This window comes from Fusarium phalaenopsidis, assembly GCF_050370095.1.
Source record: "Fusarium phalaenopsidis strain FUZ10S chromosome Unknown contig_32270, whole genome shotgun sequence".
Lineage (NCBI taxonomy): Eukaryota > Fungi > Ascomycota > Sordariomycetes > Hypocreales > Nectriaceae > Fusarium > Fusarium phalaenopsidis.
The window spans coordinates 191,473-206,823 of NW_028145421.1; the positions used below are offsets into that span (position 1 = coordinate 191,473).

The following is a 15,351-nucleotide window of genomic DNA, read 5'->3' on the forward strand; positions in this document are numbered from 1 at the left end:
TAGATTATTTTACTTATATCCCGGCTTTTTCCCTTCTAATTTGCAAGACTTGCAAAACCGCAGTTCTTTTTAACTAAATTCAACAACACCTCCGCCAACAGCCTCATTAGCTTTCCCTCTAAGAGATCAAGCCTACCCTAGAGCAAGCTACTAAGCTTGATCTTCTTCAGGGCCAGAAGGACCTTATAAGGCTACCTAAGCCTATTCCTCCAGGCCCTCCTATCTCACAACTTGGAGAGCCTATGCAACAGGGCTTCCGCTGCACCTTTGAGCCTAGCTGCTTCTATGTTGGCTCCCAGCTACGCCGAATTAGAGAGCACTTACGGGTCTTTCACAAGGTCCAGCAGAAGGGTCAAGACGGCCGGCCTTCCAAGGCAGCAGCCTCGCAGCCTTCTATAGCTACTAAAAGCTATTGGCGAGCCGGCGTAGCCTATCAGCAACTCTTCAAGCAAGGGCCTCGCAGTGAATACTTTGAGGTCTTGCTAGAAGGTAATAGCTCTGAAGCTCTCTCTCTTCTAGAAGCCAAGGCTGCCTTTGAGGCCCAAGCCCTAGCTATCAGAAGCAAGGAGGCCGAGGCTATAGAGCAGCTAAATGACCTTGCGAAATTCAATTTCTAGAGGTTAGGTTAGACTAAGAATAAAGCGAGCGAAGGTAATATGTAGTAGTACTAATAGCTAGCTAAGGCAAGAAGGCAAGTAGAGGGGTTATAAAAGGAGCCGGCAAGGTAAGATTTATACCCTAGGGTATAAAGCCGACGGCTCTAGAGTCTCACGGAATGCTTTAAACCAAGGGAGGAGAGTATAGAAACTTTTAACCCCGGGGTATAAAGCCTACCTAACTAGCTTTCTAAAAGGCTAGGGTCTAACCTTTATACCCCGGGTTATAAATAAGAGGCTCTTAATCTCTAAGAGTATTTCCCCTGGGAAAACAAAGCTTTTATACCCTAGGGTATAAAATAAAGGCCTAAACCCTTTCCTCTATTAAGGTTCTCTATTCTCTATTCTCTATTCTCTATTATTCTCTGCTAGTATTTAGGCTTATTTATTAAGGTATAAGGTCTAAAGGCTAGAACTTAGAAAAAAGTAATAAACCTACTATTAAGAGCTAGATATTAGGATTAAGAATAAGCGCCTATATTACTATAAGTAATAGAGAGTAATTAATTAAATAGCGCCTTTATTAATAATAATAACTATAGGCAATAAATAAGTTTATATAACTTATTAGAGGCGACTTAAATAAAATACTTTTAATCTCTAAGGCATCTAGTATTATTACTAAGAAAAGAGGATAGGCTAGTTAATTTTTAAGATCTAGGGATAAAAAATAATAGAAGTTAGAAGTTATTATGCTGTGCGTTAGGTAAGAGAAGCGAGCTTATAAAGGAGGAAAAAGGACCCCTATCTGCTATCTAAGCCCTAGCCTCTAGGCTACCCTATATTTATTATTATATATTATTATATTTATAGTCTTAGATCTAGGATAAGCGGCAAAAGGGATAAAAATATATTAAATTATTAAGAAGCTAACTTATAAAAATAGTCTTATTAGTCATAAGACTTTATCTAAGTAGGAATATCTAATTAAGAGAAATATAGTTTGCTTATATAGTAGGAAGGTAAACTAACTAATTTACCCTTAGACGTTAATAATATCTATAAGCATTATAATACGTCACGTTCTTATTAATAGGGTTAATCTAACCAGGGACACGCATTTTCCTCTACCTATTTTAAGTTAAGCGCTAATTATCTAAGTTTACTATATAAATAAAAAGATCCTCCCTTAACCTCTTATCCTATCTAGACATCCGGGATCGCCTCTTTAGCCTACTCCCGCGTCTACTCTTCTACGTCTACTTATATATATTACTAAAATAATACTCTACCCTCTATAATATCCCGCCTCGTAAGCTCTATAGGTCTATTTTAATATAATAATAGACTATGAGTTAGGTAAGACTTTCTAAGTGGCTATTTCTTAATTGCAGTCAAAGATCACCCCGAACCGGTCCCGGTTAGGGTTAAAAGTTATGCGTCTTTGGGCTATCCATACCACGAGCCCCTAATATTTTAGAAGCCTACCAGTAAACTTGCCATTTTTGGACGCCCTCCCCACCTAAACCTGGGTTTAGGTGTCCGTGCGCACCCTCCCCTCCTCAAACCTCTAAGCCTCCATCTCTCCTCCACCTTTCTCATTCGTTCTCCCTGACTACCATCTATGCTCCTTTGGCCACTTCTTGACGACATCTAATTCTTGACTAGCAGCCCAGAAGTCTCCCGTCTCCCGTCTCCCGTCTCCCGTCTTCCTTTCTTTTAATTAGTCACCTTCCCCACCCCCTGTACCTTAACACTCCCATTCAATATAATAACCCGAACCCTCATCTCTTCCCACCTGTTGCTTCTTACCCTTTTACAATTCCACATCCCACATCAAATAAAATAAATCACAAACAATAAATCCCAATAATAATAATCATCAATCAATCATCACAAACAATGATCAAAATTGGTCGCCCTCTACCTCCCAAATCCAACCCCGATCCCCGGCCCTCCAAACGGCTGAAAACTACCCCTACCCACCCTTCCCGTGAACCCCGTCTATCCACCTCTCCTCCCTACTTCCCGTCCCCGACGATACCCCATCATCACCACCTAAGCCCGCCAAGTCACCAAAGCCTCCTCCACCTTCCTTCACCGAGGTCGATTCCCTGAGGAAACAGGCGGAGCCCTACCGCCTCGCCGTCGCTGAGCTGCCCATCCATCTCCTCCATTCCGCCTGGTCTCGTGGCAACAACAGGCCCCTCGACCGCAATCACGTCGCCCATCTTTGTCGCTCTTTCCAGAATGGCGGCCTCGCACGTCGAGCCGAGCAGCACTACGTCCAGGTCTCCTGCAGTGCTGCCGCCGTTCAAAAAATGATCGACGCCATCCCAGACGCTGATCAGAGCACTGCCCAAGACCGACGTCAGCATGTGCTATCCTTCAAAAACTGGGCCGACTTCAACGGCGACGGAAACCTGAGCTCATGGCCGGCCAGCATCGCATCGAGGCTCTGAAAGACTACGTGAAACAGACGGATTCTGATTCGAGCGATTTGTGGTGGATTTGCGAATTTTACGACAAAGGTGTGACCCCTCTTCAATCACCCCCAATCCGCAGATCTTCTCTACCTGATATACTACTTATACATACATAACAAACAATACTCATCCTTATACACAGACACTCTACCAGTCGAACTTGACATCAAGCTTCGTGTCAACCGTCGCGATCTCACCCTGCCCGATACACATGGTCAGATCTGGTTACAGCTCGCCTCCGCCTTTGACCGGGACCCCACTCTATTTTCTGCCGAGAAAAATGTCAACAAGAAGGGTATCGAGAAAAGGATGTTGGATATCCTGTGCCTGACAAGTGAAGCTCGCTTTCCCATCAGCCGTCTCGTCACGCTGTGGAGAAGCGAGCGGTGGAGACCTCGCATTACCCGCTGGTGTCGAACCTCTCTGGGGAGAACCACATTCAACATTTCAAAATGGTATCAGATCGCAGGGTACAGATTGGACGATGTGAGTAACTCACCCTTGACATCCGTGATGGACCTACCATTTATTCATTCACCTCTCCCACCCCAGACAGTCTCGGATCAAGCCTTGCCTAGAATAATATGTGGCTAACTTGGGTGTACCATCGTCCTGCACGAGCAGTATTGGTTCGATACGTTCTATCAGATACTCGAAACTTTAAGGGCACTTCCTGCCTCCGCCTCTGAGTCCATTCAGATTTCAGACTGGACCATGCTCGCCTGCAGTCTCAAAAACGACACCTATGATGCTGCAGATGTATACCAAGTCTTTTATCCCAAGGAGGACAGTAGCAGCGGCGATAGCAACTCCACTCCATCGGTTCCTTCCACTGGCAAACCGAGCACAAAGGCAACACGGCGAACCGGATTTCTGACCTCGCTTGACAAGGAAGCCTATGACAGTCTTTGCCGCCATCTTCAACAGAACCTTACTCTTCGTTTTCCGGATGTGCAGCCTTTATTGCGGATCAAAAAGGAGGAAGGCGAGGTCATGGCACAGGTCATGGACCATGTAGTGCGCTGGGTCAACACCCAACCCGCTGATATCATCGGTCTTCACGAGAACAACAAGCCTTTACGACGAGAAGACCTGGTGCCTGCGATCAAAAGTCTCAAGGCGACTGCTTATGGAGACGATTGGTGGACTCGGCTCAGAGAAGACGACGATGTCGATGGCGCCGACGATGTCGCGTCCTGGCTCGACCTGCGTTCACGGACCCTGGAAGGCAGGTCCTCGACTACGTCCGCAGCCATATGACCGAGTTCAGGGATCCCTCGACGAAACACTATCTCGACTTGATGCCAGAAGAACATTATGAGCAATATGCAGAACGCTTCAGCACCGGCGATCTCTGGATGGGCTTATTTCACATCGTCCAACACGCTGTTGGTCCTGCATTTCGTCCGGTGTGGGAGGATTCGATCCTGAACGCATCGGCGCGGATGACGCGATTCACCAGCCGCAGACTGAGATGCGCCACAGACCACCGGCTTCGGCCATCACACGAGCTATCTGTAGTCAGCTGGGAAATATTCCCGAGGTGAAGGAGAATCCTGCATTGAGAGGCGTGTACGCCTCGAGCGAACTTGGTGCCTATATCGATCATGCTGTCCTCGCATGGGCTTCCGATCGATGCCGCAAAGCAGTGGAAAGCAACGAGTCTGACGAAGGAAATCCTTGGTCAGGCGAAGCACTCCAAGCGATCCAGGCGGCATACCAGGGTACGAGAGGATCCTGGCAGGAATGACGTCCGCCACTGCAATTTCCGAACACGATGATCAGCAGCAACAGCAGCGGCACTTGCCAGACGAGCGTATCAGCCACGTCCCGAATGAAGTGCTCCGTCAACAACAGGGTGCCGTATCATCGAGCCCCCCATCTTCGCAAAGGTTTGTTCCGATCAACACGGCAGACAGGGCACAGCGTGACGGCGGGCGCACAATGGCCATGGAAGAAGACCTATTACTCCGAATGCAGCAGCGGCAGCAGCGGCGGCAACAGCGCCAGCCATCAAGACATCCTCAACAGCAGCCACCTTCGTTGCCGCCGTTCGCTGGATTGCCTCCAGCCCAGGAGACGGCACTGAGAAGCCCCCCGCCACCAAGACGGAACACATGCAAGGAATGCCGCGGATCACGGTTATCAGCCACCTCCTCAGAAGTCTTACATTGCAGCTGAAGTCGGCCGTCCGTTGCAGAAACTACCAAAGGGAGATGTTGGGAACGGCTGGATCCACCAATCACCAGCAACCAGGACAACGTTACCGAACGGGCGGCCAAGCCCTAGCCAATCCCAGATGACTAGGGCGAGACGACAACGCCAGCGTCACCAGGAACAAGCCCTTAGCTCGCAGCCACAAAAGAGATCATCCTGGATGGATGGGCCTGTAGCGACGTCCGGAAGTAAGCGTTGATCCTTCCGCAGGGCAGGCGGGGCGGCAGCTGGGAACGACGAGCGAGCCATACCCTATACCAAAAGATATACGATTCAATCCGGCGAACCATCGGCAGTCGCACAGCAATAAATAAACAATAAGCAGCAGTAATTAAAATAATAGTAATGATAATAAAAGCCATAATTTTTGACCAAATGTATTGTTTTTAACCCGTGAGAAGTTATTGATACAGCTAGGCTAGGCCAAAATCGTTCCTATCGCGACCACTTGTACGCTCCTGCTGGAACTGATGGCTAGTCAGACACTGGTAAAGGTTGAAAACACAGGGAAAAAGATGCGGATAGGCCGGAAAGAACTGGACTGGGGGTAGAGTACCCTTGTTGTTTTAAACTGTGATAAGCTTGCAGAGTTTCATAGTGCCTGTGACGAGCAAGCCACCTCATTTCCCGCGGGTTTCGCCCTAACCCTTTGCATAAAGGGCATCACGAGGGATTTGATGTCATTCCGTGTGATAATTCGAAGAAGATGCATGAGATAGCGCTGTATATTTCAGGTTTTGACATCAGCCACACGCGCGCTCGGACACCTAACCCTGGGTATGCCGGCCCGGGTTGTTTATGGATGTGTTCGGGGTAAAGCTGGCGGTAGGTACGGTAGCTGCTCTCCTTTCGAACCTTACTGAAGACGCGGTCCCTTTGGTAAAGAGCTTCAGTTGCGACCACGACAGCACGAGGCAGAGCGACGCGTCTCGCGTCTAGCCGTACCAGTTTGCACAGTAGCCGAATCCTATAAATCAGCGAGCAGTTTCGCAGGTGACGATGATGGAATATTCCTGACAGAAACAAGTAGTGTGTATTCCTCAGTATTGTCATTCCCCCGTACCCTTCATGTTAATTCATATCCTTTTCGTCACCAGTCAGCATCCTCTGAGCATCAGGGTCACCTCTCGTTGGTCAACATAACCGTTGTGACGGACGCTGAGAAGCCTACCATGTCGTGCTTAGGGCTTCCAGAAGAAATCGAATTCGATGTTCGCTCTGATGGTCCTGACATTGATGACGGCGAGGACCAAGAAGAGGCGCGAGCTTATATCGCCGTTCTCGGCCGATGAACATTATCTCGAGGAGCCCGCGAGCATCCAAGGGAGTGCAGTCAGCACAGAAGACGCTACAGACCAGTTTCAAAGAGGCTGGAGGGTAGACCGTCGCGCCGGTGATTCCTGGATGTATGGTATGGCACAGCATTGTTCGAAGAGCGTGTAGGAGCAGTGACTTATTTCAGTCCTTCCCTTCCCTTCCTACGCTCTTCCCCACCTAGAACCTGAGCCAGAACGCGCTGCTAGTTTTTTCAAATTGTCTGGGGTGTCCTGACTGACATGTCGTGTTAGCTGACGAGCTCATCGACGAGACGAACGACGAAGCCTTCGACGGGACACGTGCTCTTGACCTCCTCCAGCGCCGAGTTGTATTGGACTATGGGAGCAAGAAGACAGGGTCAAGGGCGGCGAGCGAGGACGACGATTATTACCCCGTATTTCGGCTCGATTTCGTTAGCATCGTCGGTCTACCGCGTCGGCCGATCTGCCGGTCTAGCCACTTCTTTGACAATATCACAATATCCTTTCGCCACTGGAGTGCCCCATATGTCGCAAAGCATGTGCAGGGCGTCGATTTCGACCTGAGCGGCCGTACCTTCCGCATTGCCACCGGCGCCACTCGAGAAGCTTGGTTCATCGTCATGCATCCAAGCCAGAGAGCTGCTGGGACCAACCACCCCGCCGACGACACGATACAACACATACGAGGACTGCCCTCGTACAGGGCCGTGCTCTGTTACTCGCATCGTACATCAAGGACATCTTCCTTCAAGGTGAGCTCCTTGGTGAAGGTGTTGAGCCGAGGTGGGCCCTCGGAGGCAAGGAGACGCAGATGATTGCCTTTGACAAGTGGGTCATATTCCAGACACTATTCATGGATGGCTGGACGGAGTTCCTCGAAAGGTTCTCCGTAGAAGACGACCCTTTCTGGACCGATCATCAGCCCGCCTTCCACGCGTACGACTATGGCGCCAACATCAACATAGAAGTCAACGAAGGCATAGCGAACCTCGAAGAAGAGACAGTCATCAGGCCAGCCTATCTCGACGGTCTGGACGACGAGTCCAACGAGACCGACGACGGTGATGATGATGGAGAAAACAATAGTTTGCCGGCGACACAGCAAGGATGGGAGCGAATTAGAGGGGAGGAACGAGAGGATGAGCTCGACGAGCTATACGATGATCAACCAACCGTCGAAGTGGAAGACAACGATAGCCTGTTCGTGTCGGAGAGGGCGGACGATGATGTTGCTTCTCAAATACCACCTAGCCTCAGTCCAGGGCGAATCGATACGGATTATCGAGGTATTGTTGACGGCGAAGCCGACGCGAACAGGCACAATGGTGACGACGACAACAATGGTGATGGTGATGAAGAGCGGGAGCGGAGGTTCCTTGAATGGATGAACGAATCCGAGAACACTGATGTGGGCCAACATAACGGGACTCAGCTACAAGATGATCAGGAGCATCAATACGATGGGCAAGACAACTCCCAGCAGCAGCCGTTGAGCCCAGATACTGACGGTAGTGGCGACGTCCGTCCAAGGCAAGCGCCAGACGTCTCGCCACCCAGTCTACCTCCATCATCAGCATCTGTACCAGCAACGGAGGACCAGAGAGAACATGATGCGTTGTATAGTCCTGGCCTGATGCGGTTGCGTGAGGCCCTTGAGGCGAAGTATAACCTCGACAACATCAGCCACGTCTCCTATGCCCTGGCTGTTGACGTTCATTGCACTGCAGCAAACAAGCATCCCGATGCAGAAGGAAGACCAGGTCCTCCTGTATGTTTACTTGCCGACCGTAACCGGGTGGCTGGGGAGTTTTACGGGAGCAACTATACCTTCTACCCACTCGGCTTCCACCCAGCGTACGGCAATTTCACATCGGATCGTCCACCTGCCTTCCTGGATAGTGACCTGTTTACTGTCATGAAGGAGAACATGAGCCACCAGAACCAGGGTGCCGACGTGCTTTCGTTCGGCTTCTTCCAGGGCTATTCCAACCTGAAACGGTCTATCCGTCATGGGCCTCACGACCTGCTAGCCAGCCACGGTCTCGCCACAGCTGCTCTCACCATCCCCTCGACGGAGGCTCAGCGCACGGCGCGGCTCAAGGACAAGCAACAGCGGCTACTGGCCCAGGTGCGGGGGCGACTCACACCTGACAACCCTGGCGCATCGACACCTTTTGCGCGGGAGAGACAAAGGGTTGAGGCAGCCATGCAGGCGAATGAGTTTGCGTTCCGATTCGAGCAGGTTATTTCCATCGATGCTCCACGACTCGTGCGCCGTCGTCGAAACTTCAGTAGCGTACTACAGCCCATCTTCCAGCTCATGCGACTCTTCCTCAAAGAGAAACAGCTTTATGCAGGTATCCTCCGGCGTTTCTCTCCTGATATCTTCCCAGGAGTCATGGTGGCTTTCGCCAAGGTTATGGAGGCAGCCATAGCAGAAATGGACCGCCGCTTCCGCGAGGCTGGGTCGAAAGGACTGGGCATGGCTCTCTCCGAGGGTGTCGCTGCGCTCGATCGACTGGGCAACTTTTGCTTCACCGGGGACCCGAGGGTGCTCCCTACCAAAGTTATGAGGCTTCTCGGTACGATTGATAGTCTAAGAACATGCGGATGGCCATTCATATCGCCGCGAATGCTGGACATCCGAGAAGGGCGAGGACTCGTCAACCTTGTGGGATGGCCACAGTTGAGCAACGGACGGCCCGTTCTGATGCACGTTGCCTCGCTAGAGTATCACTACGATAGAACGGTGGCATCCAACCGACACAGTCAATTGTGGTTTGCTGAACTTGGGGTCGATCGATAGACGGGATGGACAGGATGACGACATTTCTCCACGAGGTGTTCCGAGATCTATGGGTACCAGAGACGGCCGCTTTTATCGCGCGCCAAGTTCGTCGTGGCTTGAACCGTGGTATCCGTAGTGGCGGTAGGGACGGCGTTGGATCGCATGGTGATGCCGACACGGGTAACGAGGAGAGTGCTCGGGCGATGATTGCGTTAGAGGCCTGGGAGGCGCAAGACAGTCCCTTCAAAACATCGTACGTGCCAGGAGTCTCTTTAGCTTCCCCAGCGTTCCTGACATCATCACAGAAATTTCGAAAAACTATCAGCGCAAGTACTCAAGTTCGATGACCGTCCGACAGATGAATCGAGGATGGTGCTAAAGACGAGACGCGACTTTGCAGAAGAGATGTTCGTTGCTCTGATGGAGGGCGGCAGGAAGGGTCACCCAGGAGTTGAGTCTATCGCACCGACACATTCGACATGGCCTTCTATCCTCCGGGCCGCCATCCAACACACCAGAGGCGTCTTTGCAACGAGGGCCCAGTGGGTCTCGGGTATCGCAGCTGCTATGGTATCTGCGAGTATCGAGTGGGTACCTGGCTCATCGCCGGAGATTGACGCATCAGCAGGTAGTACAACTCGTCGGAGCAGCTGCATCCGCCACTGTCCTCGCGGCTCGGCCCGACAGCCTCAAGAGGCGGGCGCTCGAGGCGGAGGCTCGTAGGTCGGTCGATTCGGTTGGCGTCAAGCGAGCGAGGATCCGACCACGAATCGATCTAGGCTGTAAGATACCGTTCAAGCAGATCCCAGATATTGTGGAAAGAGGCTTCACCGAGATACGTCGGCTATTCGCGAAAGGAGATCAGGGCGTACTATCCCACTACTGTGTGGCGTACTGCTGTCTGACAGAATGCCTCGAGGATCCATTATGTGATCTTATGCTCATGCTCACGTTAACCATCACAGCGTCGAGTGCAACCCCCGAGGTTCGGCCCAATACAAAGGCCTTCAACGTGACGACTAGGAGAAGGGACCCGGCTCTTCTAGCAGCCAACATGGTGACGAGAATGCTCTGGTTCCTGCGGCCGGAGGCATTTCCATGGACAAAGACCGTGATTCAGTGCTGCGGGTGTCTGAGATGACGAAGAAAATCGGTGAGTCATATCCACGGTCCCGTTCAACGTCGACGAAATAGGATGACTGATTACCTAACCGTCTGTAACCGTAGAGCACAAAGGGGTCAACAACCGAATGCTTCGAGAACTGGGTTGGATTAAAGTCAAGGGCAATCGGGATAGCCCACGCAACTGCGAGTCACGTCTCACGCCTAAAGACGAGCTCTTCAAATTACGTAACGACCTAATATTTCTCATGAAGGAGCCGAGGAGTTTTATTGGCAGTGTATTCAAGAGTAATAAGGAAGAATGGGTAGATAGATGCTCGGCTATTATTAATGATAGGTAGCTAAGACAGGGTTACAAGTAAACAAATTCTTCAAAAGCATGCTGCACTTGAATTACCATCACTACGAGGCCATTTTATAAATTGCCAGAACTTCTCAGTGTAGAACAATCATTCTATTGCCTTGACATCTCTTAAGTGAGGACTTCAAGTGGCTTAACTGCTTCGGCTGGCTCGATCGACTCATGATCGTCCAGTAATAAGACCGAAAACTAGCGGCCTCCATATTACATGGCAACAGCCAAGCTTGAGGATAGGTAGCAGCAGCAGGGTAGGTAGCATAATCTCAAAGGTCACGTGATATAGAACCATAACCTGCAGTAGTCAGAGGGAGAGAGCAAGGTTCTCAATAGTTCTTCACAAATTTCCTTTTTTCACGGCAAATACCAATTACCTTAACATTACAGCAGAATTACACTCACGGCCAACGCATACATCCGGCATATCCAGTCATGACGGCTACAGAACTCTACACGATCGCGCTTGAGCGGTCCACACAGCCAGATCTACCAACAGAGCACAACGAGGCTCCGCACCGCATGGCACGGCTATCAGATACAGACCGCGCAGCCTGCGAGGGATGGCTCCAGGAGATGAACTTCCTCCGCCCAGGGGAGGCAGAGGACGATGAAGTCTGGAAAAGGATCAAGAGAAACTGGATCGGATACCTATCGGCGACGAGCCCCACGCCGGATGCAGCGCTGGCACCGAACCGCAAGGTTGTGCAGTTCAGGAGTGGCGGCGAGGATGCGAGAGAGCAGAGACGCAGATTTGTCCAGGATCGTCAGAGGCGCATGATCATCCAGTCGGCCTTCTGGAACGGGCTGGACGGGATAGAGGCCATGACGGAGCGATGGCCACGGGCGGCGCGGGCCGCATTGAACAGCATGGATGAGAGCGGGGAAGATGAGGGTCGAGGTGCGTTTGAGAGCCTCGCGGCCGTCTGCGACCTCAGTCGGCGACGACGATACCAGTCCATCTGGACGAGCCTGGTGGGGTTCATCTGTCATTCGCAAGACGAGGGCACGCTGGAGGAGATGGGTATGCGGTTGACGGAGAGCCAGATCGACGACATTCTAGATATCGAGCAAGAGGTCTGGCAGGTGGATCTCAAGGCGATAGCGCGGAGGCGGGAGAAGGGAGGGTTCGAGGGCGTCTGGGCACCGATCCAGCTGCTGCTTATGAAGGCGTTGAGGAAGCCTAAGTCGACGCCGCGGAACAACCCGCTCGTGTGGTGGATTGCGGTCCTCGCCCGATCGGTGGTGTCGGGGATGATGGCGATAGGGACTTTATCAGCCGAGGGCGGTTCCACAAGAACCCGATGCCGATGGATATCGACCTCGGGGAACGGCTGCGAGCGATAGTGCACTACAGCAAGGTCATTGTGCTCGACGATGCCTTCTCGACCTGGCCGGAAGAATCAGGGTGGATGATGGAGGTGCAGAGCAGGCTGAATATGGTGAGTATCGAATGGATCAACGACGAGGGGGGTTCTAGGCCAGATGGACCACCCGGTGATGGCGGGCCGGTATATTCGACGGATGCGTGGCGGTCCGTGGTGGCACACATAGCTGAACACACGAAGAAGCATCTTGGGGGGAAGCAGAGGACGGCGATATATAGGTTGCGAATGTTAGCTAATGCGATAGGGTAGGTATGAGGGGATAAACGGCCTAGGGTTTATGATTGTTGGGCGTAAACTAAGCACTACCTAATCAGGGTGGTAGAGGGGAAATAATTTATAGATCTATTATTCTCCTATCCTAGCGCTCTAGTAATCAAAAAGGTATCTAAGGCCTAACTAGTTATTGCCTTAAGAAGAAGAATAATATAATAAGTCTGAGTGCCGCGGTTTTGGCTACTAAATTCGGCGAAGAACATCGCCGCTTAAGTGAATTCTATACACAGCATCCGGCGCGACTCTAGAGACCTTGCATCCTGCTGGTCTTGGAATCCCTTCAAACCTGGGGGTAAGTGTCTATGCGTGCCCATCATAGTCCTTAAGCCTTTATTACTATTATCCCTCTTACCTTTACCCTAGAATTGACTATCTATGCGTCCTGCGAGGCTTAATTAATTAACTGGTTGGCAATGACGAGCCCTTGGGTTCCGGAAAACCACCCCTTACTCAAGTTGTTTTTGCCGGCGATGGACTCAAGGTAGAGTGCCGTGGATCTATGTGGGCCTGGGGGTGGACTTGAGTAGGGAAATATCATTGAAAGTGAGGTATAATATACCCCACGAGCTATTATTCTCAGCTTTCCTGCAATACTCCATAGAGACTTGCACCTTCAACCATCCTATAGCGCTTTCCTAGGTCCGTTGCTAGAGCCAAGAAGACATGATCTAGGTGTTTTCTAATCATCATTACTTCGGTCGTATCTCCCCAGAGCTCGAACCTGCCAATACCTTGCAACATATCCATAATATGGTTAGGGCACAGGGGTTCCTGCTTCGACTCCCAGTCGCCAGTTGTTCGCTTCCAGTATTTCCTAAATAGCTCCTCGTCATCGAAACAGTCCCGAAACCCTATCCTCTGGATTGGCCGCTGAAGAGACGTCAGATAACGGTCTATCATCTCAAGGTCTTTGTTGGTTTCTGCTAGACTTCTCTGCCGCTTCAGTGTATCCTCAATCTGGAGGAGTTCGCACACCGAATCTCTCAACAGCCAGGACGATAAAGCGTTTGATGTTTAGGTCAGAGTTGAAAAACTTCTGATCTTTTTTTCTGGACTAATCCAGGGTCGTCCCATGCGAGGCTTTCGAAATCTTCTTTCTCTCCAGTAACGTGCAAGGGTTGCAAGATGGCATAACCAAGTTTATCGGGCCCTAGTCGATCTCTCAATTTGTTGCAGAATATGGTCGCGACGTTATGAAGCAAGCTTGCCCGAAAGTCGCTATCCGGGCTTTGATGCTCTGCGTGCTCTGCGTGCTCTGCGTCACGTATACGACGAAGTACAACTCCCAAAGGATTAGCCTCTTCGACCGTAGAGATGCAGTAATCCAGAAGCTTCTTGCGCTCTGTAGGCATGCGATCACTGAAAAACCCCAACAAAACAATAAGGGTTAGAAGAGCTTCGGGTGAATAAGCGTTGAGATAGGTCGGAAGTTCTTTAAGTCCGGACTCCAGCAGAAGCTGGGCCCCAACATGCATCCCTAGCTGGCAGCACAGAGTCGCGCAAATTAGAAATGCGAACGTCTTGAAGACGCCGGGAGGGTTGTCAAACGTCCATTGCTCGAAATCATCTATAATACCGTTGGAAAATGTCTCGGTCTTCCATTCTTGGTTGTCGAAGGCTCCGGTTACATAGGTTGAAACAGAAGAGAAGAGCACTTGCTTGTGGGAATCCAGAGGAGACGGGGTCAGGTATTGGTCACGAATGATTGCCAAGCAGTGGAGGTGAGAAGCGGATACCCTGAGGTTGTGTCGGATCGCGGATCTCATCATCCTAGTTCCAGATGATAAGTCTAGGCTGGGTGTCTCGTAGGCATCTGATTCGAGATAATGCTTGGTGCGCTTCTTTGTGAAGTTCTTTCCACCCCCCACTTCCGAGTAACTCTATCTCGGATCCAGCTTAGTCTATTTCCTTATCAGATGCTATCATGTGATGTGATGCGACGCTTATAGCATACCTGACTCTGAATCCATAGTGGCCCTTGAGAATCGAGGCCGTCTGATCATATGTTTTTGCTTCCGAATAGAGAAGATCCTCGATGATAGGCCGCATCCTTTTCCAGTCATTATCATGGTATTGCTGATAGGCCATGTTCGAGATGGTATGAATTGAACGGTCTGGCAAAGCGCTCGATAGCTAACGCTGCAAATGTAATCGATAGGGTGGGTAGTGGAATAAGATCGTAGCTATATGATTCTGAGCTGGGGCTAGTAACATAGATCTAAGTGAGCCCCATAGGTCACTATATAGGTTGTTGGTCCGTAAGGGTCCAAGCTTCACCTGATCTATTATTCACCCGTGCAATGGATCTGCCAGTTTTTCAGGCCATTCACATGCGGGTGGTGGCGTAAATGCTGAGGCCCTGCTCGATGTGATTCAGTGGCTGAATCATTCGCGACAGGAAGACATTCTACCAACGAAGCGCCACTCTGCTGCCATTGCCACACACCACACCTCGATAGCGATGCAGCTCGGATGACTGGCTAGATACAAAACTCGAATGCATTAGTCCGAAAAAAGGACCCACTGGAACCATCCACACTGGCTGGCTTGAGCGCCGGGTGCTCAGAGCCTGACATTGTTCTGTGTTCGGGCTAAGGTGCTGCCTTCATGATTAGCCATTATCAAGTTGGAGCATAGCCAAGCGCTGACCATCTGCTTCTTCATGGCAACCAAGATGCAAAGCCGCTAAATGGATCAGTCAGGCGATCTTCTCGTGGTCAGATACGATACCAAAGCACAAGAAGCTCTAACTTAATCGATCACAGTCCGCAATGCGCCCGTTCTTCCTTCTCGCACCAGTTGTTATTGCAGGACCTGTCTCACTGGCT

At 50.7% G+C, this 15,351-nt stretch overlaps 3 protein-coding genes across 3 annotated transcripts; all 3 read left to right on the forward strand.

Moving 5' to 3' along the window:
- Positions 1-3,796: 3,796 nt before the first annotated feature.
- Positions 3,797-4,342, forward strand: LRP88_00062 (uncharacterized protein; the record flags this gene model as incomplete). Its single annotated transcript, XM_083236782.1, has 1 exon — positions 3,797-4,342. One exon carries the CDS (start codon positions 3,797-3,799, stop codon positions 4,340-4,342), a length of 546 nt encoding a protein of 181 aa, XP_083107496.1.
- A 2,166-nt stretch (positions 4,343-6,508) lies between these two features.
- On the forward strand, positions 6,509-10,108 carry LRP88_00063 (uncharacterized protein; the record flags this gene model as incomplete). Its single annotated transcript, XM_083236783.1, has 5 exons — positions 6,509-6,710; positions 6,868-7,214; positions 7,301-9,179; positions 9,404-9,638; positions 9,691-10,108. The coding sequence occupies 5 exons, from the start codon at positions 6,509-6,511 to the stop codon at positions 10,106-10,108; spliced, it is 3,081 nt and encodes a 1,026-aa protein (XP_083107497.1).
- A 1,189-nt stretch (positions 10,109-11,297) lies between these two features.
- LRP88_00064 (uncharacterized protein) lies at positions 11,298-12,209 on the forward strand (the record flags this gene model as incomplete). The annotated part of the gene is made up of 1 exon (XM_083236784.1): positions 11,298-12,209. The coding sequence occupies one exon, from the start codon at positions 11,298-11,300 to the stop codon at positions 12,207-12,209; it is 912 nt and encodes a 303-aa protein (XP_083107498.1).
- Between the last annotated feature and the right edge of the window lie 3,142 nt (positions 12,210-15,351).